Raw genomic sequence first — 26388 nt, 5'->3', positions numbered from 1 at the left:
TGTGGAGTATACGATCATGGTGAGGGTGGGGACCGAGGAGGACACAGGTGCATTCCCCAGGACGCTGGGCACTGGGACCCCTGACTGCTCGGGCATCTTTCCCGACTCCCTTTTGGGGCTCAGAGCCTCCGCTCCCTGTAGCCCAGGTTTAGGTGGTTGGGGGGTGGCAGTTACGATGCCCATTTTTCTGATTGACGTTTGGAGGCCCAAGACCAGCCCCGGGTCGCAGCACAAGTGAGAGTCACCCGCACTGCCCCATTCTAGTGCAAACACATGGTTCCAGCTGCCCCGCAGCGGGGTCCAGAGTTAGTGGAGAGATTGTTCATCACACAAACATTGATTGTGTCCCTACTGTGTGCCAACCCACAGCCGGGTACAGGGCTTCAGGGCTGAGCAAGGCGGCCACGGTCACTGACCCCCCTGGAGCCCAGAAAGTAAGGAGGAGATGCAGGTTACTTGGAACAGATGTCCGAGCACAACTCCTCCGTGCTAGGACAGAAACCACCGCCCAGCCCGGGGACGGCACCGCTGAGGAAGCAGCACGCCTGAAGGAGCTGGCCTGGGAAAGAGTGGGACGGGACGGTGGCCCAGGCCACACGCGCTACCGGGCAAAGGCCGGCAGCAGGAGGGTGTCAAGAGGGATTGGAGGAGGATGGTAGGTGGGCAGGCTGAGGACCGCCCTGGCCGGATGGGGCTGGAGGGAGCTGGGGTTTAGTCATCCTCGGGGACAGGAGCGCAACACAGAGGTAGGAGACAAAGGCATTCTTTTGGCTAATACATCCTGAGCAGGTTTCAGAACCGTGCTGTCTCCATACCTTTAAAGGGAAGGTCACACAGTGGGATCCGCCCCGAGGTAGAGAATGGCCAAGCCTCAGTATCTTAATTTACTGAGGTTTAGTGTTCCCACCTGTGAAATGGGCCGGGGCTTCCCGCCTGTGGAGATCCCGGGGGGGGCGTCCCTAACCTCGCCACCTCTGCGCACCCCGGAACAGAGCCCGACACACAGCAGGTGCTCCCTTCCCGTGGAGGAGAGGCCCAGGCCAGAGCTGTGCTCCTGTGTGACTTTCCATTTGTTCGGCAAACGGTCCTTGAGCGCCTGCCACGTGCCGGGCACTGCACTGGGTCCAGGGACACGGCAGCGACAAGCACGGCCCCCCTGCCCCCACGTACAGGGGACAGAAATGAATGTGTGAGCACGTGACCCGGGCTGGTAGACTTTGTGGTGAGAGCTGCAAAGGGAGTTGAACAAAGAGGTGCAGTAGAGGGGCTTGAGGCAAGTGAGGACCCCTGTGTAGTGCCGACACTGGAGCCACACAACACAGGGAACAGTGTTCTGGGCAGAGGGAACAGCAGCAAGGGCCCTGAGACGGGAACGGGCTTGGTGAGCCGATGAGCAGTGAGGAGTCGAATGTGGTTGGAATTGGGGGCGGGGGCCAAGCAGGAGGGGCCGAGGTCACTGGGACAGGCAGGGCCCCGGCAGCTGAGTGTCGTATCAAGAATGTCTTTTCCGAGTAACAGGAGGCACTGGAATCACTCCAGAGCAGCGGCCTCGTCCTCCACTGCACATCAGGACCACTCGAGGCGCCTACAGGAAGGGGCAGCCCCGGTGCGCTGCCCAGGGCCAGGATTTAGTTTGGATGAAGCTTCCCATGTGGTTTTCCTATGCGGCCTGGGGTGAGAACCACCGTCCGGGGCCCGTGCCCTTGCTTTTCAGGTGGGCCTGGGGTATAGACTGACACCCAAAGGTGACAAGGACCAAGCTAGCTTGGCTGGGCTTCAGGGATGCAGGCTCCAATCCAGGGCTTGTTCTGGAACCTTCTGAACAGATCTCTGACCGGGAGACAGGGGCTCGGGGGGCTAGGAGACCCCCAGCCTGCTCAGAGGAGGGGTGGGCAATCAAAGCCTCTTCTAAACACTGAAGCAGATGGGGCTTAGTTTGGCCCCGCCCCATCCCGGGGGACAGCTGTCAGCCCTCCTGGCTCACGGCAGGGATTTATTATACCCAGCACCTGCCATCCTTCCAAAGGAGGGAGGGAGGGCCCACGGCTCACAGCAGGTGGGAGAGGAGTCTCAGTCCCGAACTGGGGCCCACACGGGATTAACCTTTGTCTCCTCCTCATTCTCGGGGCTCCACGGGGTCAGGAATCACGCAGCCTTGCTCACCCCTGGAGCCCTGTTCCCGGCTGTGGGTCAGCGCACAGTAGGGACACAATAAATGTTTGCGGAATGAACACTCTCTCGACTTTAACTAAGATGTGGGACCCTCCCAGGACCGTCCCTGGATGGCTGGGGCGGCTGTGCCATCTCACTCCCTCGGCCCAGTAGGGAGGTCCACTCCTGCCTTCCCGCATCTCCTGCCATCCGCTCAGCAAGGCTCTGAGGAGGCTTGCTCATGACCCGCCGTGTACAGAGGGGGAAACTGAGGCATAGGGTGGTAAAGCTCCCCGCCCCAGGTCACACAGCTAGCATGTGGCCGTGCTGGGGCCCTGAGGGCCTCGGGAACCTGACTGGGCACCCCAGACACGAGGACCCCCCTGCCACCCAGTTCCGTGCCCGCGGTTTCCTCTGGGCCTGGCCCGTTTGTGGAGTGAAGGCAGGATGGAGCGCGAGCCTCTGGGGAGGGCAGGAGGGAGGGGACGGGACGCGGAGGAGGGGAGGCGGCGCTGGACCCACTGCCTGCTGCTGGCTGCTGTCAGTGGACAGGGATTTCGTGCTGCTCAGGACCCCCAGGCGAGGGCCGTGTTCACCGAGTGTCAGCTGCTGGCATGCAGCTGGCCCGGAAGGTGGACTGGCCTGGCTCCGCCGGGCCTGTGGAATTCCTCTCTCCCTCCTGGGCCGTGGTTCCTCAGCCTCACGGTTGGGGTGTAGACGTGATTCTGGGCCAGGACGGAGCTTCCCCACGTCCGCCTCTGACCGTCCCTTCCCCCCCCACCACCGCCATCCTTCTGCTTCTGCCTCACGGGCATCGCGGGGCTCCAGACAGGTGGGTGTGAAGCTCAGAGATGGGTCAACAGGTCCAGGTCTCGTGTGACCTGGCTGAGGGTCTTCAACTCCCTGAATCAGTGCTTTTTGTTTTTAACTCTAAAACAGGCAGAGTTAGACGCCCCCCGGGCCAGGGCTGCTGCTGGAGGGGAAGAGGCGCGTCAGGAGCTGGGAATGGGGCCAGGGATGCGGTGTGCACGCAGACGTGCTAAGATGTGCTCACACGCCTTCTTCCCTTTTGGAATGGCTTTGAAATTTTATTTATGACCATGGGCCAGGCCTTCCATGGCCAAAGCAATAGTAAGTGATCCTGGTGTCCACCCTGAGAGATCACTGACTTGCCCAGGAGTCCAGCACACAAACGGACAGCTGTCCTCAGTCTGTCCCAGGTGGCAGGACAGACCTGTGGCCTGGGGAGCGCTTGTGGCATCAACGCCCACCGTGGGCAGCCAGGCCGGCTGAGGGCGGGGCTGGGCTTCCGCCCGTCCCATGGGAGTTCGGGAGCTGAGTGGCCCTGCAGAGCTGTCCTGGATGGAGGGGGACAGGCCTTTCATCTGGCCACCTACTGGGGAGGGCTGGCCCTGAGAGCCGGTGCCTCCTTAAGCTGTGCGCCCTAAGCGCCTTGCTTGCCTCACCCCAGCTCCACCCAGCTGGGTGAACAGCTTTCCTGGGCTGAGGGTAGGCCCTGGGAGGGGTTGAACCGTGAGCCAGCCGCGGGCAGCATCTGGGCCGCTGGGGACTAGCCTGGCCCTGGGGGGTGGGTCTGGGCCGCACAGCCCGGCATCTACTTGGGCCGGAGGCTCAGACCAGGCGCTGTGGGACAGGAAGGGCCTGGCGCCGAGGACACGTGGCCTTTAAGCCAGAGCCCCCGTCACAGCCACCCGCCACAGCCAGCCTCGGCTCCTCGAGACACACCCTGATGGCCCAGCCGTGGGCTTCCCACCCGTGGGTCAGCAGGGTGGGCCGTACAGGGGAATACTCTACAGCTGTGAAAAAGGACCGGCAGCTCTGTCTGAACGGATAGAGAGCCATTTCCCACACTTGCAGTGAAGTGAAAAGAACAAGGTGCAAAACAGTGGCTCTGTTGCCACCACCTGTATTGGAAAAAGAAGAGGCATATGCCTGTGAACATATTTGCACGTATATACATAGAATATTCTGGAAGGAGACACAAGAAAACAGTAATCATGGCTGTCTCCAAGTGAAGAGGTGAAAAAGAGCTGGGTGGCTGGGGAGTGAGGTGAGAGCAGGACTCAGATGGCCCTGAGTCTCTTCCAGCTGCCCGTGTCTCTGGCCTGGGGAGACCGGCTCGACCCCATTGCCCAGGACTCTGTGAGGCTGACTCCCAGCTTCCTGGGCTCCTGCGACCACACACTGGGCCACGCTCCTCAGTGATTCAAGGGAGAAGGAGTGTTCCTGGTGGCGTTCCCATCCCCCTTCCTGCCTCTCCAGGCCTATACTCCGAATTCTCCCCCTGGCCCTTTCACTGCCTTTTTACTGTCTCACCTCCTCAACTTGATCAGACCTCGCCTGCAGCAGGAATGCCCCACCACCCCCTTTTCCCCATTCCACCTCCTAAATCTGTCTATGTCCACCCCTCCTCAGAAGATGTTTTGTTTCTCTTTTCAATTATTTTATTTTTTGAATATGTAAAACATCTGCATGGTACAGAATGTAAAATGTGCAAAAGAATATGTAGTAATAAGTCAGCCTGCTCTCACCTCTCTCCCGGTCTTTGGAGGGCTCTGCTGTCTGGCTGCCCGTCTGCACCCCTCTCAGGCCTCAGCTGCCCACAGCTGGGGGACACGTCCCTATCCTCAGGGCCCAGACTCTCCCAGGTGCTCCCCGGTTTGCTCTGGATAACACCAGTCACCTCCTTCCTCTGGGACTAACTGGAATCTCCTTGCCTATTTGCGCAGTAATAACCGCAATATCCTATTAATAGCAGTAATAACTATTAATAGCATTAATAACGATTGGCCCCCTGCTCTAGGCCAGGCTGCCCCAGACACCTTCTGCCAGATGTCACATGTCCTTACCAGAGCCCTGCAGGTTATGGGTTAGTATCGAGGGCGAAAGTTCAAATCTTTATTCCACCAAGGGGCCAACCACTTGCAGCCTCTTTGCAGCTGAGGAAACACAGGCTCAGAGAGGTTAAGAAGCTTGCTCAGCCCGCACAGCTGGTGAAGGGCACACTGGGGAGGCCGGTCCTCTGGCTCAGGCCATCCTCAAGCCACTTCCCGTGGCTCCAGCCACGCAGATGTGCGGTGGAGCCACTCTGGACAAAGGAAACCACCTTCTCCCAGGCACCTGCTCTGAAATACCCAAACATCGTCTCAGTTAGTAACAGCTCTGACGGCGGTTCTCAGCTCTGGGGTATCTTGCCCCCACCAGGTAGAGTTGCCAGATTTAGGAGGGAAAAAAAACATAAAATGGGATGCCCAGTTACATTTGAATTCAGATAAACAAGGACTAATTGTCTAGGATACGTACGTACGTCCCACATGTAGCATGGGACATACTTATACTAAAAAAATTATTTGTCCTGAATCTTACCTGACAACCCTGCCCCCAGGGGACACTTGGCAATGTCTGGAGACACTTTCTGTTGTCACAAATGCGGGAGCTACAGCATCTGGAGGCCAGGGTGCTGCTCAGCCCCCCTCAAAGCACAGGACCTCCCCACCACAAAGAATAACCTGGCCCCAAACGTCAGCAGTGCCGAGGCTGAGGACCCAGAGCTACACACATCACGCGTTTCCCACGGCCCAGGCAGGCGTCAAGGGCTTTGCGGATTTTCTTTGCCTTCAGTTCTCCATCATCCTCTGAGGGCAGGCCTACTCTTGAGTCCATTTTAGAGGCCAGAAGACTGAGGGCCGGGGGCGGGGCTGCTTGCCCATCACACAGAGGAGACGTGATGGAGCTGGACTGGCCCCGCCGCCATCTGAGCCCTCACCCTGCTGGCCAAGACCCCGAGAAGCCTTCCCAAGGGGCTGGTGTGAGGAGGAGAAAGGCCTGCCCACCAGGACCGGGCAGGGCTGGCGGGGAGGGAGGGACTGCGGAGTCCAGCAGAGGCGGGGAGGCGGTGGCCGTCCAGCCGGGGAGGTGAGCACGCTTCCCACTTGGCGGTGGCGAAGCTTCTTCCTCTCTGGCTCCTCCTCCCAGCTTCTCGCTTCGGTAGCTCATCCCTGACGCAAGCTGGGGCTTTTTCCTTCATTAAAAAGAGATTTAAAACATCCACTGCCATCTCCATTGGGCCCAGGCTGCTGAGAAAAGGTAAAACCCCCGTCCGCCCTGGCCTCATTCGTAATAATGCAAGGCTTTCCCCTTAATTGGAATTTAAAAAAAAAGGAAAAAAAAGATTAAGTGCATCTGGAACCCTCGGAGGCATTTGTCCATTTGTTTTTTTGAAAGACCTGCACTAAATCCAGACACCAGGTCGTCTCTGAGGAATTAGGGCCAGCCCCAGGCTCCGCCTGGCCCCAGGGCCTTTGTGCGTGCTGCTGCTGACCCGAGAGCCCTCCCTGCCGTCTCTGCGGCTGCTCTCGGGTCGGGCCCCCCTGGGAAGCCTTTTCTGACTCCCGCCGTCTCCCCCAGGCCTGCTGCTCCCTGCCGTCATCTGTTCCTTCCTCCTATCACTGACCCAGGCTCTGCAAGGTGTTTCTTTGCTTCCTGGCCCCCAGGAGGACAGGCTCTGTGCCAAATCCCCTGTGAGTTCTCTGTGCCCCAGGGTGTCCATCTGGAAGATGGGCCTCGTTGGAAGGACCAAATAATGAATCCCTGCAAAATGCTCACACAGACCCCGGCCTCCCGGGAGCACTGTTGTCACAGATCACCCATGTGGGCCCCTCTCGACAATGGCTTGGATCAGAGGGGACCCTCGTTATTTTTTCCAGCCTCCTCTGAACTCTTTGGGGTCCTGGTTTGCTGCTGGGGCCTGAAGCAAGAGGCAGAGGAAGTCAGTGTGTGGCGGGAGGAGCAGAGAAACTTCTGCTGAGACTGTCTTGTTCTCGGCTGTGTCCCCAGCACCTGGAACAATGCCCAGCACACGGTAGGGGCACAGTAGATGCCTGTGGACTGAGCATCTCCCCTGGGCCTGGCTCTGTGCTGGGGGCTTTATCCGTGCACTGCAGGCGAAAGGAAGCATCCCCTCACCCTGCAGGTGAGCAGGCCGGGCTCGGGGAAGTCACAGAAGGGAAGCAGGAGGACTGAGAGATTCGGTTTTTCCTGCTTCCCGAGCCCGTGGCCCTTCCAACCCAACGAGGAGAAAGGGTCTCCTTTGAGTGTTAAGTTGGAACCAGGAATATCTTTTCAGAGTCACTCCGCAAACAGCTGTGTGACTGCAGGGATGAGACAAGGTCCCTGACCTGCACGCAGAGGGCAGGTGGTGCTCAGAATTGGCTGAATCAGTGAATAAGTGCTAAGATTAGAATATCATGTTAATAATAACAGCTTGTGTTCATTGAGTGTGCACTGCAAGGCGGGTTCTGTGGTTTCCTCGCCTGCGAAATGCATGTAACAGTCAGACCCCTTGGCTGGAGTGAAGGCTTCAGTGTGGCTCTTAATCCACTCAGCGCCCCCTGGAGGTGGGAAATATGAAGTACCCCCATTTTTGCAGGTGAGGAAAAGAGGCCCAGAGGTGGAGCCCCGCCAGTGGAGGAACCCAGGTGTACGTTCTGGCCTCCCACTGCACTGTGGGCCCGGCAGGGCCACTGTGTGATGGTGCCTTGGGGAAGAGTGGATATGGTCCCAGGGACGTGGTCCCGGGCAGGGTCTGCGAGCTGGCACCAGGGTGCTGATCGGGCGCCATTTTAAAAAGAACCAGCAGAGGGCGCCCTTAAGCCACGATGCCTGCTCTTGGCGGCCTCTGGGTGGCTTGGGGGCCAGGAATGGTGCGGTGTCCCCTGTGCCTGGGGCATCCTGAACAGAGGCTAGGCCTGGCTCAGGGCTTCTGAAGGATGAGAAGTGGTGGCTGATACCGGAAGGAGTGAGATGGGTGCTCAGGCCTGGGAGCCACCTGGCCTCTGCGTGTCCTCAGACACGTCACCTTCCTTCTCCAAGCCTTGGTTTTCTCGCTGGAGAATGGCCATGACCCTAGTGTGCAATCCGAGGGATGGTGTGGGGATTAGTGTGGACTCCTCCCAGAGCCTGGCACGGGGGGTGCTTAAGAAGGGGTGGCTCATCTCTGTGGGAGGCGGCAGCAGTGCTCACCTCCCCCAGTATTTGACCCCAGGCCACTTCTCCCACACTGGCCAGCCACACGCCCCATGCCTTGTATTTCGTTCCTACAAGACTGGTATCAGAGCTCCATTTTTCCAGCCGTGGATACTGAGGCTCGGAGAGGAAAGCCGTGTGTTCCCAGGTGCCCTAGCTCAGGGGGTCCCAGCCCTGCTGTCAGACTCACCCAGGAACTTTTTAAAGTCCTGGTGGCCTGTGTAGCACAGTGAAATCTGGCCCCCTGGGGGCAGGGTCCTCCCCGCCCCCAGACCCACCTCGGGATATTTTTTAAACTTTCCAGGTGGCCGCAGTAGGCAGCCAAGATGGAAAACCACTGCCCTGGAGCGGGGCAAGGGCAAGGGCAGAACCAGGTTTCAGAGGCAGTCTGTCTGGCCTCCCATCACAGCCTCTGCGTTTCCCCCGTGGGAAAGTGGGCGCCAGGAGGCCAGAGAGGTCTGGCCCAGCTTGTTCCATCTCCACAACTGAGAAGGCGTGTGCCCCAGAGCAGGGCCTGGTTGAGGCGGGCGACAGCTGCCAGCCCGGAAGGCTTCCTGCGCAAGCTCCCCATGCATCCCCAGTCAAAATCTTCAGCAGCTCTGGGGCCCTGCTTCCTCCCTCCTGGGGCCCCGCCCCCTGGGATCCCAGCCAAGCCCTTCCTCTCAGGAAATGGGCTCTCACTGGCCTGAGACGGGCACATAATTAACAAATAACCATTCTGGCTTTAGCACAAATGAGCTTCTTGTCTGGGGCAGGGTTGGCATTTGCTTTTAATCCCTAAAGTCGGCTTTATCTCCTGAGAGCTGCTCCCTCCTGCTTGGCCACCTCTGCTCTGAGGCTGGGCGGCCCTGGGGGGTTGAGAGGGCCTGGAGTCCCGGCCCCCTCCTTTCCCGCCCTCTCCTCCCGCCTCCTTTCCCTCCTTCTCCCTCCTCCCTTCTCTCCCTCCCTCCCTTCTCCCTCCTTCCTCCCTCCTCCCCCATCTCCTCCTCTCTCTCTCCTCCCCTCCCCTTCCCCTCCCCCTTCCCTCTCCCCCTTCCCTCCCCTGTCCCCCTTCCCTCCCCTCTCCCCCTTCCCCTCCCCATTCCCCTCCCTTCCCCTCCCCTCCCTTCTCCCCTCCCCTCCCTCCTCCCCTCTCTCTTCTCAGCCTCCAGCATCTCTCCAGGGCCCACCGAGTGACCTGATGCTTCCCGATTAAGAATGTGGGCTTTGTCACCGAGCTCCCAGAACATGTTAAAATGCAAATGCTGGCCCTGGGAGGAGTGTGGTTTTTCTCCATTAGCCTTTTATTTTAGAACTTTGGGATATTCCCCGAGGAAGGGGCCTTGGAGACTGAGCGGGGAGGCTCCCTTTGGTTACAGATAATAATAATCAGAGCTCGCTTTTGTGGCCGGTGCTCCCCGAGACGCGCTTTATGGATGATTCTAGAGGAAGCTAGCAGGGACCGAGCACCCTCTTGGCCCCAGCTCGCTGGGCAAGTACTTCCCGTTCATTCATTCCCTTCATTTCCCCATGCCCACCACCTGTCACTTTCCAGCAGCAGCCAGGTTTGGGATTTGGGTTTTGGTTTTGGCATTAAGGAGCCTCGGGCTTTTGAGGTTCCTTTGTTGCCTGTTAGGACGTCAGGCATGTCCCTGATCCAAACTCCCCGACCCCTGGATGTTATAGAGCTGGCAGTGGCAAACCACAGCCCTTGGGCCAAAGCTGGCTGCTCTTCCTATTTTAGTAAATAAAGTTTTATTGGCACACAGCCCCACCCACTCATTTACATATTGTCTGTGGCTGTGTTTGCCCTCAGTGGCAGAGCTGAGAAGTTGCAACAGAGACTGCATAGCCCCCAAAGTAAAACATATTTACTCTCAGGCACCTTTCAGATAGTTTCCTGGCTCTGTTACAGGATCGTGGTTACAAGAAGCAGAAGCTTTTGGAGTCAGACAGACTCGGGTTTGGGTTCAGATCCTGCCCGTGCCTGTGCACTAGCTGTTCACCACTGTGCAAGCTCTTACCCTCTCTGGTCCTCAGTCTGTGAGTTTGCATCTCACAGGGTAGCCATGAAGACTGAAGGAGGAAGTGTCTGGCACGTGGCCAATGATCCTTAAATGCTGACTGGTGCAGTGATAACAGGAGGGCTTCCTCCAAGTGGCTTCTTTTTATCTGTTTTACATTCTGGGCTTCTGTGTAAGACGGCAGGAAGAAACAGCATACTAAGGCTTTAAAGAAGGTTGGCAGCGGCCTTGGTGGGTACTCCTGAGGGGCTTGTAGTCTGATGCAGGGGACGTGGCGTCTTTCTACAAAACTAACCAGCCTGTTAGATTCAGGGGGCCACAGGGGCTCCCTAGCGGGGAAACAGGAATGGGGTTTCAAGGACAGGCAAGCTGTGCTGACTGTATCAGTTATCTACTGCTGCGTAACAAATCACCCCCAAACTTAGTGGCTTAAATACTTATTATCTCACAGTTTCTGGGGGTTGGGAATTCAGGGATGATTTAGCTGGGAGGTTCCGTCGCAGAGGGTCTCACGAGGTTACAGTCAAGCTGTCGGCTGGGCCTGTGGTCTCATCTGCAGGCTTGCCTGGGCTGGCGGACTCACTTCCTAGGTGGCTCCCTCCCATGGCTGTTGGCTCACCACCTGGGCTTCTCCTCAGGCTGCTTGCGCGTCCTTACAACGTGGCGGCTGGCTTCCCCAGAGCGAGAGCACGAAGGAAGTGCAGTGTCTTTTATGACCTCTCCTGGAAGTCACACGCCATCCCTTCCCCTTTTTCTAGGCATTAGAATTCATCCTCAGTCCATCCCGTGCTGGAGAGGAGGGGAATTAGACTCCCCCTGTTGGGGACATACTTGAGAACCACCACACCAACCCTACAGTGGTCATATAGGAGCACTGTCCCAGTGGGGGTCAGGGAAGGCCAACCCACTGCTCGGCTCCTGATGTTGGCTAGGGGCTCAGATACTGGAGCTGATGCAATCCAGTCTGGGGCTGTTTGGGGGAAAAAAAAAATACCGAAGTGATGGCACATAGAGACACAAAGATGTGACTACCCAATTCAGCAGTGCCTGAAGTTGTTTTTTATTTAAAATTGAAAGCACGCCTACTTGCTCTGTCCCAGGCAGAATGCTAGGTTCAAGGGACACATGGCTGAGTGAGTAGTGGCTGTCCTCCAGACTCACACAGTAAAGGGAGACAGAACTAGTCATTTCCATATGGTGAGATGAGCACTGGAAGACCTCAGACTGAAGGAGCGGGGTCAGATACCCGGGACATCTTCCCCCACAGAAGAGCCTACTGTGCTGGGTTTTGAAGCATCAGTAGGAGCTCATCACCCTGCCAAAGCAACAAAGAGCACACCAGGCAGGAGGAACAGCCTGTGCAAAGGCGCGAAAGGGCTGGGGAGCCCAGGGCACTTGGGGGACTGAGTAGTTCAGGGCGTGTGGGCAGGAGGCAGGGAATGAAGCTTCAGAACGAGTTTGGGCCAGACCGTGAAGGCTGAAAGCTGGGCTAAGAGGCTGACTCTAATTTATGATCAACATTTCCCAAATTGTATTTCATGACTCATGGTCTTGTAAGATGGTAACAGGTGTCCCTCCAAAAACAGACGCCAAGGTTATTTAAGTTCAGGAAGCCCGGGGTGAAGCACGATGAAAGCAGCTTCCTTAGTGCAGGACTTCTCAGAGCCTTGAATTCTCTAACATGCATGGGACTCTCCAAGAAAAGGATAGAGTAGATGGGATTCGCAAACTCATTTGATCATGGAACCCCCTTCCTGAGGGAGCCTGAGGAAGCCAGTGTTGCAGGGAACACACTTTTGGAAAAATGCTGCTTGTAGCTACTTGCCAAGAGCTACGGAGAATTCTGAGCAGCTACGAGGTGTGATCAGGTTTGCCGTTTCTGGCTGCTGTTTGGAGGGTGGGCTGCTGAGGGATAAGCCAGGAGGCGGAGAGGCTAGCTAGGGGTGTGAGTGGGGGAGAGGAAGGATGTCCCAGGTATCGAGGCGGTGGCATCTGCGGGCTTGGTGGTTGATTAAACTGGCCGGAGGGTTAGAGGGCAAGGAGGACAGGAGAACTGTGGCTCAGGCTCTGGTCTCCAGTGCGTGGCGACGGCTTTGACTCAGATGGGGAGAATGAGGAAGGGGCCTGGCGAGAGTACTTTCATGTCAGCTGGAGATGAAAACTGGGCCGGGCTGGATCACCTGTACTGAGTTTATGGGAGAGATAAGACAAGGAATTCAATAGCTTAGAAGAAATGGACAGATTTCTTGATTAATGCAACGTAGCCAAACGGACGCAAGAGGAAACAGAAAATCTGAATAGCCCCATCTCTATTAAAGAAACCAAATTGCCCAAAGAAAATGCCAGGCGCAGACAGTTTCTCCGGTGAGTTCAGTCACTCTTAAGGAAGAAACAACACTGATCTCACACAAACTCTCCCAGAAAATAATTCGTGGGAGAGGTCACTTCACACCCGGCTATGATTCGGACAGGCCTGGGTTCCAGTTCAAGCCCGGTGGGTTTCATCCATTCAGAGCCGTGTTTTGAATACCTACTGCGTGTCACACACCCAGGTCCCATGAGTGAACAAAGCAAAGCAAACTCACGCCCTCGCCAAGTTGCGCAGGCTCGGACGGGTCCTTTGGCCGTCCTGAGGCTCAGTTTCCTCACCTGTGGCGTGGGGACACAGCAGTCCCCTGTGTCCTGAGTCGTGGGGATGCACAGTGCTGGAGGAGGGCGGCCGGCAGGAGTGGTGGGCAGTTCCCGGCAGCCACTGATGCTTGTCTCTCTGTCGTGTGTGTGCGTGTGTGTTCCACGGCCGGCCCGCTCAGGCCTAAAAATGTGTGTCAGCAGCAGCCACGATGAGGCCCCCGTCCTGAGCGACAAGCACCTGGACGTGCCCAACATCATCGTCACCCCGCCGACCCCCACGGGCGTGATCCTGCCGAGGGACTCCCGGAGGGCAGGTGAGGCCACCCTGCCACCGTGCTAAGCCAGGGGGTCTGGGGGGCCTGGCTGGGCACAGCTCACGGGGGCCCCCTTCCGGGCTGTGGGTCCGCCCCCACCCCCAGTTTATTAAAAATTTACACTCGGCTCTGCGTACACCCCACCGTGGGCCCCTTGCCGTGGCACCAGCCTCAGCAAGATGTGGCACGTTAAGTAATTAGCTAGACAGGCCCCGCTGGCAGCCGGGCGAGTGATGGATGGGGCTGGGCGGGCCCACGGAGGTGATGGATGGAGGTGCCTTCCCCTGCAGCTGGGGAACTGGGCCTCCATCTTGCCGGCCGCCGCGGTTCAGCTGGACAGGACAGGCTTGGAAGCTCCCCCGCGCCCAGGCTGTGGCTGATCTCCGCGCCTTCCGTGGCAGCTCACTGCAGGGAGGAGAGAGGGGGTGGGACGGTTCCCAGAGAGAGGGTGAGAGGGAGCCGCCCAAACTGCTGTGTCCCCACCCCCGGCCCCTTTCTGGACACTGTTGGGGCCAGTGGGACATTTTTCGTGAACAGATTTATTGAGCCAGACCTGTGCTTGGTGCTGAGGCTGCTGTTGTGAATAATACAGTAAGTCCCCTACACACGAACGGGTTCCGTTCTGAGAGCGCGTTCTTAAGTCCAGCAGAGTTAGCGTAGGTACCCAACTAACACAGCTGGCTAGATAGTACTGTGCTGTAATAGGTTTATAATACCTTTCACAAATAATACATGAAAAACAAACACAAAAAAATAAAGACACCGTTTTTAATCTTACAGTACAGTCCCTTGAAAAGCACAGTAGTAGAGCACAACAGCTGGCATCCAGGGGCTGGCATCGAGGGAACAGGCAAGAAGAGTTACTGCCAGGAGGAGGGAGAGGAGGTGGGCCATGGTAGAGGTGAAGGATCGTCAGCAGTAGGAGACGGAGGGCAAGCTGCAGTTTCACTCGTGCCTGATGTTGATGGCACAGGTTCTGGTTTCTTGCTGGATTCAAGTCTATCTACTCTCTTGGAAAAACGGTCCAGTGATGTCTGGGTAGTACTGTACCGGTACATCACCGCTGCTCTTACGCTAGCTTCCGGACATCCCGGGCTTGAAATAAAGATACTGTACTGCTGTACTCTATACAGTTCTGTACAGTAAAGTACACAAACGCACAACCACTTGTAGAGGATGCACACACGTGACAGTGTACGCCAGACACGTGAACTAACTTACGTGATTGGACGTGCGAACGCACGTTTGCATCTTTGAAAGTTTGCAACTTGAAGGTTCGTATGTAGGGGACTTACTGATTAGGATTATTTTTCCTTGAGGTCTCATAGTAACTCTGAGTTAGGTCCCGTTTTCATCATCCCCATTCTGTAGATGGGTAAACTGACGTTCAGAGAGGTTGAGACGCTCGCCATACAGCTGGTACGTGGCAGAGTTGGGATGCAGACCCAGGCCGTGAGATCTGGAGCCTGTGCTCTGGACTGCCAGGTTAGATGCCGTCTCAGTGGCTACCGTCATTCAGCCAATCAACCGTCGTGACGCGAGCCCTGCCTGGCTCCTGCAGAGGACACAGGCCTTCAAGGCTGATGTGGGGCTGGTGGGAGTCAGTGGGGGACTTGGGGAGGCTTTTCCAGAAGTTCTCAGTTTGGATGTCAGCTTGCCCACCAGGGGGAATGAGCTGGAGAAGCCATCGGGCTCGGGCCAGGCCCCGTGTGGGTACTGGGGCTGGGCCGTGCACAGTAGTGATAGCCATTGGTCACGGTCCTGTGTCACCTTTTCAAGTGCCCGGCACTGGACTAAATGCTTTCCACAAATCTTATCTAATTCTCGCTCCAACCCTATGGGCTGTGAGTACCGCCCTTATCTCTAGTTTATAGCTGGGGAAACTGAGGTTCAGAGAGGGACAGCGACTCACCCGAGGGCACACAGCAGGGTGGGAGAAGAGCTGGGTTTCTGCGTCAGTGTCTAATCAGAGAGCTGAGTGTGGGCAGCCGAGGCCCTGGTCCTTGGCTCTGCCATTACGCTCCCTTCTCTCTCAGTGCCTCAGTGTTCTCGTCTGTAAGATGGGATCATAGCCGCCTCCCCTGCTCCCAGGGCCAGTGTGAGTGCCGGGGAGACTCATGGTTACTCCTCAGGGTCCGCGGGGTGAGAGCCCACGGCGTCCCAGGGTGGATTAGTGCCGAGGGACCAGCACAGGGGGCCCCTCCTGTCCTGTCCGGTGGCAGAGCTCAGGCCTGACCCTCTGCTTTTCCCCATTTAGCGAGGCAGGTGTAGGAGAAAGGGCACAGGCCTTGGAGTCACAAAACCCCGAATTTGGATCCCGGCTCTGCCACGCGTTAGCGTGTGATTTGGGGAACAAGGCCTCGGCTCCCCTGTCTCACAGAGAACAGTCGTGCCTCCGAGAGGCCGTGAGCATTCGCGACAAGGAAAGTCAGGGGCCTGACTTCACACCCCGCACGTGGCCTGTGTCCTTGGTCTTCTCACCAGCGATACTTAGGGCAGCACTTCCTCCAGGGCTGTGGGCTCCGAGTGGTGATCAGATACCTGGGGCTCCCCCCACAGCGAGGGACTGGAGAGAAGCCTGCCCTGCCCAGGCTACCCTGCTAACTGGGGGAAGGTCTCCCCTTCTCTGGGTCTCAACTCCCCATCTAGAAGCAGGGACCTCCCGCCCAGCCTTGGGCCTGAAGGCATCTCCAGGCAGGCACTCAGAAGAGGCCAAGCCAAGGATGGGGCCAGGGGTACAATCCCAGGGACCTCAGCCGGAGATCTGGGGGAGCTCGGTGCTGGGTGTGGGCAGAGGATGGGTGGGAAGTCCCATGGGACCCAGGTGAGACCCAGCATCACTGGGGTCCCCTCTCAGAAGCGGCTGACACCAGTGCCATACACGCAGGGAGCTGGGGCATTGGTACAAAGCAAGGCGCCCAGAGGCACCGGCCATGGAGCTCCCAGGCAAAGGGGCCTGGCTGTGGTGGGGGGTCCATCCAGATGTTGATGCCGCCCTCTGTCTCCTAGTCTGGCTGGAGGAGACGGGGTCGTGCCCGGAGGATGGAGAAACAGACCCTGAGGCCTGAGGAGAAGGCACGCGCGGGTCGGGGATTTGCCTGCACTAGCTCCTGCTCTGGCTGCCCTTCGCTTGGCGTGTCCCGGGGTGCCTGGGACAGATGTGCTGAGAACGCTGGCTGCGAAGACAGAGCGATTCCGGCACTGGACCAGCGGAGGCGTGGCGAGAGGAGAGAGGAATCGGCCCTGCCCTCGTCCAGAACATTTCCCAGCCCCCCTTGAGTGGGCCAGACCTCTGATGCCTACATATTCTTGCCGATCCCAGGGCACAGTGACGGCCATCAGGGTACCAGGGAGAGGCTTTCTTCTAGACGGACTCCCAGCGGCCTGGGCCATGCAGACGGGTGCCCAGGAGGTCCGCACATACAAAGACTTCTTGCAAAGGACTGGCTTCATTTTTTACAAGTTGTCTTACAGACATTGACACAGTCCAAAAAGTGATTTATAATTTCTTTTTTGCACTGTAAGTAAAGATCCCATGTAACGAGCAGTGGACGCTGCTTCTTGGGCGGGCAGAGAAGGTGGTGCACACCTGGGTACACAGGTAGGCTTCAGAGAATCGCTTATCATGGAGGGGCTGGTCCGGCTGGTGATGGGTCTTTGGACGGTCTTGGCCCCTTGATTTGCAGAGTGTCCTGTGCCTCCTCATTCTGTGGCCGGCAGCTACCGGAGTGCGTTCCTGTGACAGACGCACAGAGCACAAGCCAGGCCGTGCGAGAGCATTCTCAGCTTCGGCGCGTGGGCCAAGCAAGTCACACGGCCAAACCCCACATGGGTGAGCTGGGCAGTCCCATGGCACAGGAAGGGATGGACATGTCTGTTAAAGGGAGGGAGAGACGGGCTGGGAATAATAATCCAGTCTCCCGGCGTAGACACTATTATTATCCCCATTTTACAGATGGGGCACTTGAGGAACTTAGAGGCTTAGATCCCTTGCCCAAGGCCATCAGATAGTAAGAATTTGAACCCAGACCCCATACTCTTTTCTTTTTTAATATAAATTTATTTATTTATTTATTTTTGGCTGCGTTTGGGTCTTCATTGCTGCACACGGGCTTTCTCTAGTTGCGGCGAGTAGGGGCTACTCTTCGTTGCAGTGCACGGGCTTCTCACTGCGGTGGCTTCTCTTGTTGTGGAGCACGGGCTCTAGGTGTGCGGGCTTCAGTAGTTGTGGCACATGGGCTCAGTAGTTGTGGCTCGCGGGCTCTAAAGCACAGGCTCAGTAGTTGTAGAGCACGGGCTCAGTAGTTGTGGAGCACGGGCTCTAGAGTGCAGGCTCCGTAGTTGTGGCGTGTGGGCTCAGTAGTTTTGGTTTGCGGGCTTCAGTAGCTGTGGCGCGTGGGCTCAGTAGTTGTGGTGCGCGGGCTCTAGGGCGCAGGCTCAGTAGTTGTGGCTTATGGGCTTAGCTGCTCTGCAGCATGTGGGATCCTCCCGGCCCAGGGCTGGAACCCGCATCCCCCGCGTTGGCAGGTGGGTTCCTAACCACTGCACCCCCAGGGAGGCCCCGACCCTGTTCTCTTACCATCCCCACAGAGCTGCCTCCCAGCACATATTTCTTGTTGATTGTCCAGGCAAAGCATCCCTTTCCACCTGGATTCCCAGTGCCCCTCATATCTGCTTGGATGTGACGCTGACACTTCGTCCCCGTCCTGTTCCCTCTGGAACCCAGGGGACGCTGGGTCTCAGGGCTGGGTGCTCGCCCTGAGGGCTGGCTCCACCCACAGCTGGAGGAGCCCACACACCTCCTAGGCACCACTCAGAGGCCTGCAGCCCACTCAGCAGCCTGCCCTGGCTCATCGCCACTTCATCCCAGGCTTTTAGTGCCCATGGCAATGGGAAGAGGGCTGTGAGCCGGAGACGAGGTGGAGGGGCCGGCCAGAGGCTGTGCAGCCCTGGGGTGCTGGTTTGGCTTTCTTGCAGGGCCCAGGCGAGTCCCCTTGGTCTCCTGGAGAAAGAAAGGTATTGAGGTCCAAGGCACCCACACCAGTCCTGGGTTCTGGGCCTCTTGAATCTGGAGGCCCTGGTGAAGCCAGCCCGGGGTACGCACCCCAGAACGGTGCCGGCTGAGTGAGGGGGACCCTTACTGGTGACATCTGCACCCCAGGCCGCAGGAAACCCCGTGACGCTACTCACTGCCCCTGAGGCTCTGCCTTCAAGCAAGCTCTGTCTCCCCGTGAGGGAGGGGCGAGGGGTAGGGGGCCTGCTCCATGCAAGCTCTAGCCCAGGGAGGGCAAGACATCAGGGGGGCAGGGGACCCCACTGAAGCCCCAGCACCCCTCCTAGGGGCCGTGAGAAACATTAGGGGTGCGAGCAAGGGTGTCAGCCAGAGCCGCACGGTGCTGTGTGGCCTTGGAAAGCCGTTCAACCTCTCTGTACCTTTTCTTCACCTGTAAAAGTGAGGGTAACCGGACCTCCCATGTGGGGTGCACATGTGGATTAAGGAAAATGATCTACGTAAAACCCCACATGGTCCCTGGCACAGAGCAGACAGTCAGTAAATGGGAGTCACAATCACACAGGTCACCAACCTCCCTGGGCCTCCATTTGCTCATCTGGGGAATGGGCACAATGCCACGGGGACCTGAGGAGTCTGGGAGATTGAGGGTGTGAATGTGGGGTGCATGGTAAGAGCAGGGCACCTGGGACCACATCCGCAGGGGCAGTGCCCCCCGTTTATGTGACAGCAGGATTCTGCTGCCGCGCCCGCACCTTTCTTTCCAAGGGCTTCCTTCGGTGTAGGAGCAGTTGGGGTGCAGGCTCTCAGGGCCACCTGGCAGCAGCCCTCACCCACTGTGGATGGGAGTTAGCGGGTAGACTCCCCACCTTCCTTGTCCCTTGCGGTGGCCGTGAGGCAGCCAGTGCTTCTCAGTGGGGAGCCGGTTCAAATCCAGACCCCGTCGGGGAGGCCTGAGGTGGGGCCTGCCGCTGTGCATCCCTAACCAGCTCGCAGGGCGGCAGTGCTGCCGGTCGGGGGACACACTGTGAGGAACCAGGCTTCCCAGCTGCCCCAGGTTCCGAAGGGTCTGAGCCCCGGGGCGCCAGCAGTAGAGACCTGCTCCTTACCCTGAATTGGCTCCTGCTTCCCAGCCTGCTGGGGTCCATCCCCGTGCTCCATTTCTCAGCTGGGTGACCTGGAGCAACTTACTTTGCCTCTCTGAGCTTCAGTCTCCCCAGTCTTCAAATCAGGGTAGTAACTAGGTTGTTGGGAAGATGCAACGGATGACCGTGCGTACAGAGCCTAGAATAACGCCCGGCACAGGGTCTAAAAAGCCCTCTAGGATGTTAGTGACTCTGCTGACGCTTGCTAAGCTGTATCTGAGAAGGTCTCCCAGGAGTAGTTTGTGGTCACGACCTTGTGGGGTTGTTGGGTTCTACGTGGACTTGACCCTTCATGAAAGGTCAGGGACGCTATATAGGTGGGGGTGGGTGCCTCTTTGGGGCTGGTCTAGAATGACAACTTGTTTTGAACTCAAAACATGGCTCCCTGATCCTTATTTCTCGAGTCTGTTCTTCCTGAAATACATTCTGGGGGAATGGTTACAAATGTCTGCAGTTTATTTTTCATGTATTTTTAATGCCAAAGCCACGCATACAGATGAAAACCACCAACAAAAAAGCTTTGCAAGTGGCTCCCTGCAAAGTGTGTGTGGAGGGTGGGGCGGGGGCAGAGGTCACGGTCAGTGGCGACCTAAGAGGAATTAACAGCTCTGGTCACCCCCAAAGGCCGTTACCCCTAACCCCGGTGCGTTGCGGAGAAGCTCCCAGGTTCCAAGAGGCGAGGGAACGTTCGGGTCCTCGGCGTGGGATTCGTGCTACATGCCTCCGGGAAGGGAAGCTGGGAGGGGATAAAAGTGTGAAAACAGATGGAAATGTAATTTTTTAATGACAGCGGCAGATGGCAAAAAGACACAAGAGTGTATTCTCACCATGTTGGAGGCATTTGAGAGCCCCTGGCTCAGCCGTGATGTGCACCATGAGACTGGCGGGATGGCTCCCCCCGCCAGACCCTGGTGGCCGGGTAGTGGCAGGGAGGGACTCGCAGGCCCAGGGGTGGGGCTGGCGGGGGCGACACTGCCAGGCTGAATGGAGCCACAGGTAGCTGGGAAAGACCTGTGGCCACCTGCGTGGGGTCCGGAGGCGTCCCCGGACCTGGCTTTTCTGGACACTGGCAGACAGTCCATGGGCTCTGGTTTCAGACCGTCCCTCCTCTTGATCCCCATGGCTGTGCCCTAGGTGCCACAGCTCTGCTAGACGTCTGCTCCCAGCCTCCAGGTGAGTCTCCTGCTGCCAGACCGAGACCCACCCCGACTCCATCCCCCAGAGTTCTCTTTCTAAACTGCAAATCGGCACATGTCACTCCCCGACCTGCATCCCTCACACAGCCTGCCATTGGGCGCGGGATCTGGTCCAGGTTCTGGTAGCAGCTTACACAGCAGCCCTGGAGAACTGGCCGCCGCTTGTCTTTCCTGCTTCACTTGTCACCGCACTCAGCAGAGAGAAGAACACCTTGAGGGCTGTCGTGAGAAGAAACAACACTGCCGCCGCGTGCAGGAGCCCCCGCTGTCTACACGGCTGTGTCAGACGCAGCTGAGAATTCACCTGTGTCAATCCCGGCCCACCTCTCAAGGGCTCAAGGGCTCTAGGAGATGAAGGCCGGAACAGGTACCCATTGAAGCGGCTGGGCCCCCACCAATGGGAGCCGCCGATGGCTAGAAACAGCAGGTGAGGTCAGGCCTGCGGGGCTCATGCTATCACCTTGCCTCGGAGACCTCAGAGGGGCAGGCGGTGTCCACGTCCCAGGAGGAGCCGTACTCTCTGGTGGGGGCCCAGGTAGGGAAGCAGTCTTGTGCTATGATCAGGGCCCTGCTCGGTAGGTACCACCCCATTGCCCCTTTCAGCTGGGGCCAGGAAGGGAGACTTTCGGGAGGAGGTGTCTTCCATTCTGCATTTCCCTTTTGCTGCTGTGACTGTAATTCTAGCCCCCTCTTTAGATGGGAGATACCACCAGTGGCAAGTCACTGCTTCCCATAAAGTCCCCTGGAGACCACAGGAGAGTGGCTGGCCTCTCAGCTGCTGCCGAGGCCTGAGCCCCACCCAGAGGTTCTGATTCCCTCGGTCCAGCTGTGGCCAGGGATCTGGCAGATTCTCCTGCACAGGCAGGGCCAAGAGTCCCTGGAACGTCTCACCCGCCTCCTCGATTCTTCGCTGTAATTAATTTTTATTTATTTATTTATTTATTTATTTATTTATTTATTTATGGCTGTGTTGGGTCTTCGTTTCTGTGCGAGGGCTTTCTCTAGTTGTGGCAAGTGGGGGCCACTCTTCATCGCGGTGCGCAGGCCTCTCATTATCGCGGCCTCTCTTGTTGCGGAGCACAGGCTCCAGACGCGCAGGCTCAGCAATTGTGGCTCACGGGCCTAGTTGCTCCGCAGCATGTGGGATCTTCCCAGACCAGGGCTCGAACCCGTGTCCCCTGCATTGGCAGGCAGATTCTCAACCACTGCGCCACCAGGGAAGCCCCTGTAATTAATTCTCTGTTTTCCTGGACCACTGTCTCCTCGCTGTAAGAATATCGCTCCCCCGTGGCAGAGGTTCAGACCTCTGAGGTAGACTGACCTGGGACTGAACGCAGATGCTCTGTGCAGGGGGACCACGGGCCCTTCCAATGTTCTCAACCCCACAATCATCGGGGTGCATTGGGGGGCAACCGGCCCCGCGTCTGACACAGGGGCCCCGCCCCTTCAGAGGACGCCAGTCCCCCGAAAGTGCTCAGTTTCCACGTGGGGCTGGTGGCCACTGTCCCGGATCGCACAGCTACGGGACATTTCCAGCATTACAGAACGATCCACTGCTTTAAAATCAGAAGTCCGGGTTGCTGACTCATTTGGGGAGCACTGTCTGCGGCCTAAATTCTAATGTGACCAAAAGGTATGGCAGTGCTGACGACCCTGAGGGGGACACTCGGTTAGGTGCCCCGGGGGAACCTGGAGGGGAGACTTTTAAATTTTATTTTATGTTTTTTAATTAATTTATTTATGGCTGCGTTGGGCCTGCTTTGCTGCGCATGGGCTTTTCTCTAGTTGCAGTGAGCGGGGGCTACTCTTCGTTGCGGTGCGCAGGCTTCTCATTGCGGTGGCTTCTCTTGTTGCGGAGCACGGGCTCTAGGTGCACAGGCTTCAGTAGTTGTGGCTTACGGGCTCTAGAGCGCAGGCTCAGTAGTTGTGGCACACGGGCTTAGTTGCTTCACAGCATGTGGGATCTTCCCGGACCAGGGCTCAAACCCATGTCCCCTGCTTTGGCAGGTGGATTCTTAACCACTGCACCACCAAGGAAGTCCCAGGGAGGCTTTTTAAAAAAAAAAAAACAAAACACTTATTTTTAAATTAATTAATTTTTTGGCTGCGTTGGGTCTTCGTTGCTGTGTGCGGGCTTTCTCTAGTTGCGGCGAGTGGGGGCTACTCTTCGTTGCGGTGCGCGGGCTTCTCATTGCGGCAGCTTCTCATGTTGTGGAGCACGGGCTCTAGGCGCGCGGGCTTCAGTAGTTGTGGCACTCCGGCTCAGTAGTTGTGGCTCGCAGGCTCTAGAGCGCTGGCTCAGTAGTTGTGGCGCACGGGCTTAGTTGCTTCGCAGCATGTGGGATCTTCCTGGACCAGGACTCAAACCCATGTCCCCTGCATTGGCAGGTGGACTCTTAACCACTGCGCTACCAGGGAAGTACCTACTTATTTTTTAAGAGTAGCTTTATTTAAAAAAAAAAGAATAGCTTTATTTTATTTTATTTTATTTTATTTTATTTTGGCCGTGCCATGCAGCTTGCATGACCCTAGTTCCCCGGCCAGGGATTGAACCCGGGCCCTCGGCAGTGAAAGCTTGGAGTCCTAACCACTGGACAGCCAGGGGATTCCCAAGAATAGCTTTAGATTTACAGAAAAGTTACAAAGATAGTTCAGAGGGTTCCCATATACTGCCGCCCACCCCGATTCACCTGTCATTAATCCTTATTCTTACGTTACTCTGGCACATTTGTCACAATTAATGAACGAATTTTGATACATTATTATTAACTAAGGTCCATATTTTATTCATATTTCCTGTTTTCCCCCAATGTCCTTCTTTTGCTCCAGGATCCCATAAGACATTTAATTGTCAAGTGTCCTTAGACTCCTCTGAGCTGGGACAGTTTTTCAGGCTCTGTTTTTGATGACTTTGACATTGAGGAGGACTGGCCAGGTGTTCTGTAGACTGTCCCTGTATTAAGATTTGTCTGATGTTTTTCTCATGATTAGACGGGGGTTGTAGGTTTAGGGAGGACGCCCCAGTGGTAATGCACTCTCCTTCTCCATCCAGTCAAGGCTGCACATGTCACCAGGGTTTATCCTGGCTGATGTTGATATTGATCATTTGACTGAGGGCTTGTTGGTCAGGTTTCTCTGTTTTTCCCTGTTTCCATCCTGTTCTCTTTGGAAGGAAGTGGCCATGGGCGGCCCACACCTCAGGAGTGATGAGCTTTATCTACACCATCTGGAATTCTCCCCAGGAGATGTGCCCCTTCATCCCAATTTATTTTGTCCCCAGCTCTTAATTCCTTACCGCAAGGGTCCTCTAGCTTCCTGGGGAGGTACTGGTCACAACAGGAGATAATGGTGCAAGGGCCCTGACCACCCCATCTAAAGTAGCGCCCCGTCCTCCCTCCCCGCTTGACTTTTCCTCTTGTCTGTTTCCCTCTCTCTTTCCCCAACTTTCAGAGGCCAGGCCTGAGGATGGGCTCTCAGGAGTCCTCTCTGGATCCTGGGAGCGGCTCAGAGCAGGACTGGATTGGGACAAATCACTTCCCTTCCCAGTTTTGCAATTATAAGAACTTCCTGGGGAGCGTGTAAAGTGTGTGATTACTGAGTCAGAAAGCCTGGGTCTGGAGCTTAGGGAGGGGCATTTAAATCACAGTTTTCTTGAGGAATAATTCACATATTGTAAAATTCACCCTTTCAAAGTTTACAGTTCAGTAGTTTTTAGTATGTTTGGAGTTGAACAACCACCACCACTGTCTAATTCCAGAACATTGCCATCACCCTCAAAAGAAACTCCATCCCCCTCTCCCTCAACCCTGGTAACCACTAATCTAGTTCCTGTCTCTATGGATTTACCTATTCTGCACAGTTCATATAAATGGAATCATATATGGTTTTTGTGTCTGGCCTCTTTCATGTAGTATACTGTTTTCAAGGGTCCTCCACATTGTAGCATGAACCAGTGCTTCATTCCTGTCTATGGCCGAATAATATTCCGTAATAAGTATGGACCACATGTTGTTTATCCAACCCTCAGTTGATGGACATTTGGTATTTCCACCTGCTGGCTATTGTGATTTGTGCTGCTTTAACAAGCCCCCTAAGGACCTTGGTGTCTGCTCAAGTTTGAGACTCCAAGACGCCACCATTTTGCAGTGTGTAAAGCTGCACCCCCCCTTGTCTCGTTCTCCCACCAGCCCTGCAAGGTAAGCAGCGGCACTGTCCCCACCTTACCCATAAGGACACCAAGGTACCAGGCTCTGCTAATTCTCCTGCTTACTCTGCCGAGGCCTCTCTGAACCTCGGCTTTCCAGCCAGCTTTTCTCCTTTGCTCTTTTACAAATATTTTTGTGAAAATCAGGGAGGGAAGCCTCACCAAATTTGAAACACAGATATTTGCCAGTCAAGAAAACATTCCCCCATCAGTCAAGACCCAGACAAGCTGGCACACACTCTCTGCAGATGACTGAGGGAGCTTCTATTTTAGGAGGGGCCAGGTGGCCTACAGCTTCCCCTCCTCCCCAACCCCCCTGGGTACTCCTCTTCCTACCTCGCTTGCAGATGAAGAGACTGAATTTCAGAGTGGTCACGTGCTCTCAGTCACACAGCATCCCGAGGGATCTTTTATTTTCTTTGAAAGTATTTGTCTTCATAAATGACACAATGAAGGAAATCTCCAGGCCTGCAATGACAAGTTCCAATGCAGATAAACAACAGACAACTTTCCAGGCCATGCGAGTGAGCAGAACTGAGTTATGGCCTTATTTCATCTTCCCAACAACCTGACATGGGGCAGGTTTCAGGGTGGTTAGAGAGGAAAGTGTGCCGTTTTCTGGGGTGAGGCAGCTTTCCTGCTGGGATCTAGAACCCTGAAATCCTCCTGTCACATATGCTTTTTCTTAGAGCCTAATGATCATGGTGTTGAATTCAACTGCCCCCCGACCCCCGCCCCTTCCTGACCCGCCGCCCCACCCCACCCCAGTTCTCTTCTAGCTGCTTCACCCCCCAGGAAGTTTTCCTGGCCAATTATCACCCCATCAAAATCCCTGATTAAAATCAACACTCTGTCCTCACCCAGACCCCTGAATCACAAGTCTGCAGGTGTGTGCATATGAACATTCGGAATCTCCCAGGGGATGCTGACAGAGGAGGGTCTTAGAACCACAGTTGTAAAGGTTCACATGAGCCCACCGTATAGAGGGCACCCGGACTGGCCAACAGATGAGCTCATCAATACGTTATTTGCCCCAGTCGGGCAAACTTGCCGCTTCACAAGTCTCACCTGGGGAGTCTGCCAAAGTGCAAATTGTGAGCCTCTCCCCCGCGGTTTCCGAATTGGAATATGTGGGTGCAGTGGAGGAATCTGCGTTTTTTTCCCCTTTGGCCGCACCGCGCAGCTTGTGGGATCTTAGTTCCCAGACCAGGGATCAACCCGGGCCCAAAGCGCGGAGTCCTAACCACTGGACCGCCAGGGAATTCCCAGGAATCTTCATTTTTATAGATGTTAACCCCGTGTGCAGGGAAGACAGAAGATTGTGAAGTTAAAGGAAACAACGCCTTCGCTCGCTCCGCTGGAGCCCGGGGCCGCGTCTGTGTAGCCAGGTCACGCCGTGACCAATTACATGCATTTACTCCTCGCCCCGAAGCCCACCCGCAGCTTGACTCGCGGTGTTGGGGGGCGGGCGGGCGCCCGGGGTAGGTGAAGGGACACCGAAGGCTGTACTAGGTGCAGGTGGGCCGGCTGCGCCAGGTGTGCGGCCCACGGGAGGGGCACGGCCGAGACACGGGAGGGGGCGGGGCCTGCTCGCAGCCTCGTTCAGGCTCGCCAATCCGCGGGCTCGTAGCATCCGCGGTCCCCGCCTTCCGCCGCCCCGCGGAGGACGCCGCGTTCTTATAGGCCGG

The 26388-nt window shown here is 56.6% G+C and overlaps 1 protein-coding gene across 1 annotated transcript in view; it reads left to right on the top strand.

Moving 5' to 3' along the window:
* The window catches only part of C19H16orf74 (chromosome 19 C16orf74 homolog), a 28461-nt gene extending 11773 nt beyond the window's left edge, over positions 1 to 16688 (top strand). The window contains exons 3-4 of the mRNA XM_059904962.1: positions 13010 to 13144; positions 16154 to 16688. Of these exons, the coding sequence (XP_059760945.1) occupies positions 13010 to 13144; positions 16154 to 16212 (194 nt within the window). The 3' untranslated portion in view covers positions 16213 to 16688. The remainder of the gene's footprint in view (positions 1 to 13009; positions 13145 to 16153) is intronic.
* The last annotated feature ends 9700 nt before the right edge of the window (positions 16689 to 26388 follow it).

The sequence above is a fragment of the Balaenoptera ricei genome, chromosome 19 (assembly GCF_028023285.1).
Source record: "Balaenoptera ricei isolate mBalRic1 chromosome 19, mBalRic1.hap2, whole genome shotgun sequence".
In the NCBI taxonomy this organism is placed as follows: domain Eukaryota; kingdom Metazoa; phylum Chordata; class Mammalia; order Artiodactyla; family Balaenopteridae; genus Balaenoptera; species Balaenoptera ricei.
Note: the sequence above shows the minus strand (reverse complement) of the source record. Positions and strands in the feature narration are given on the sequence as shown.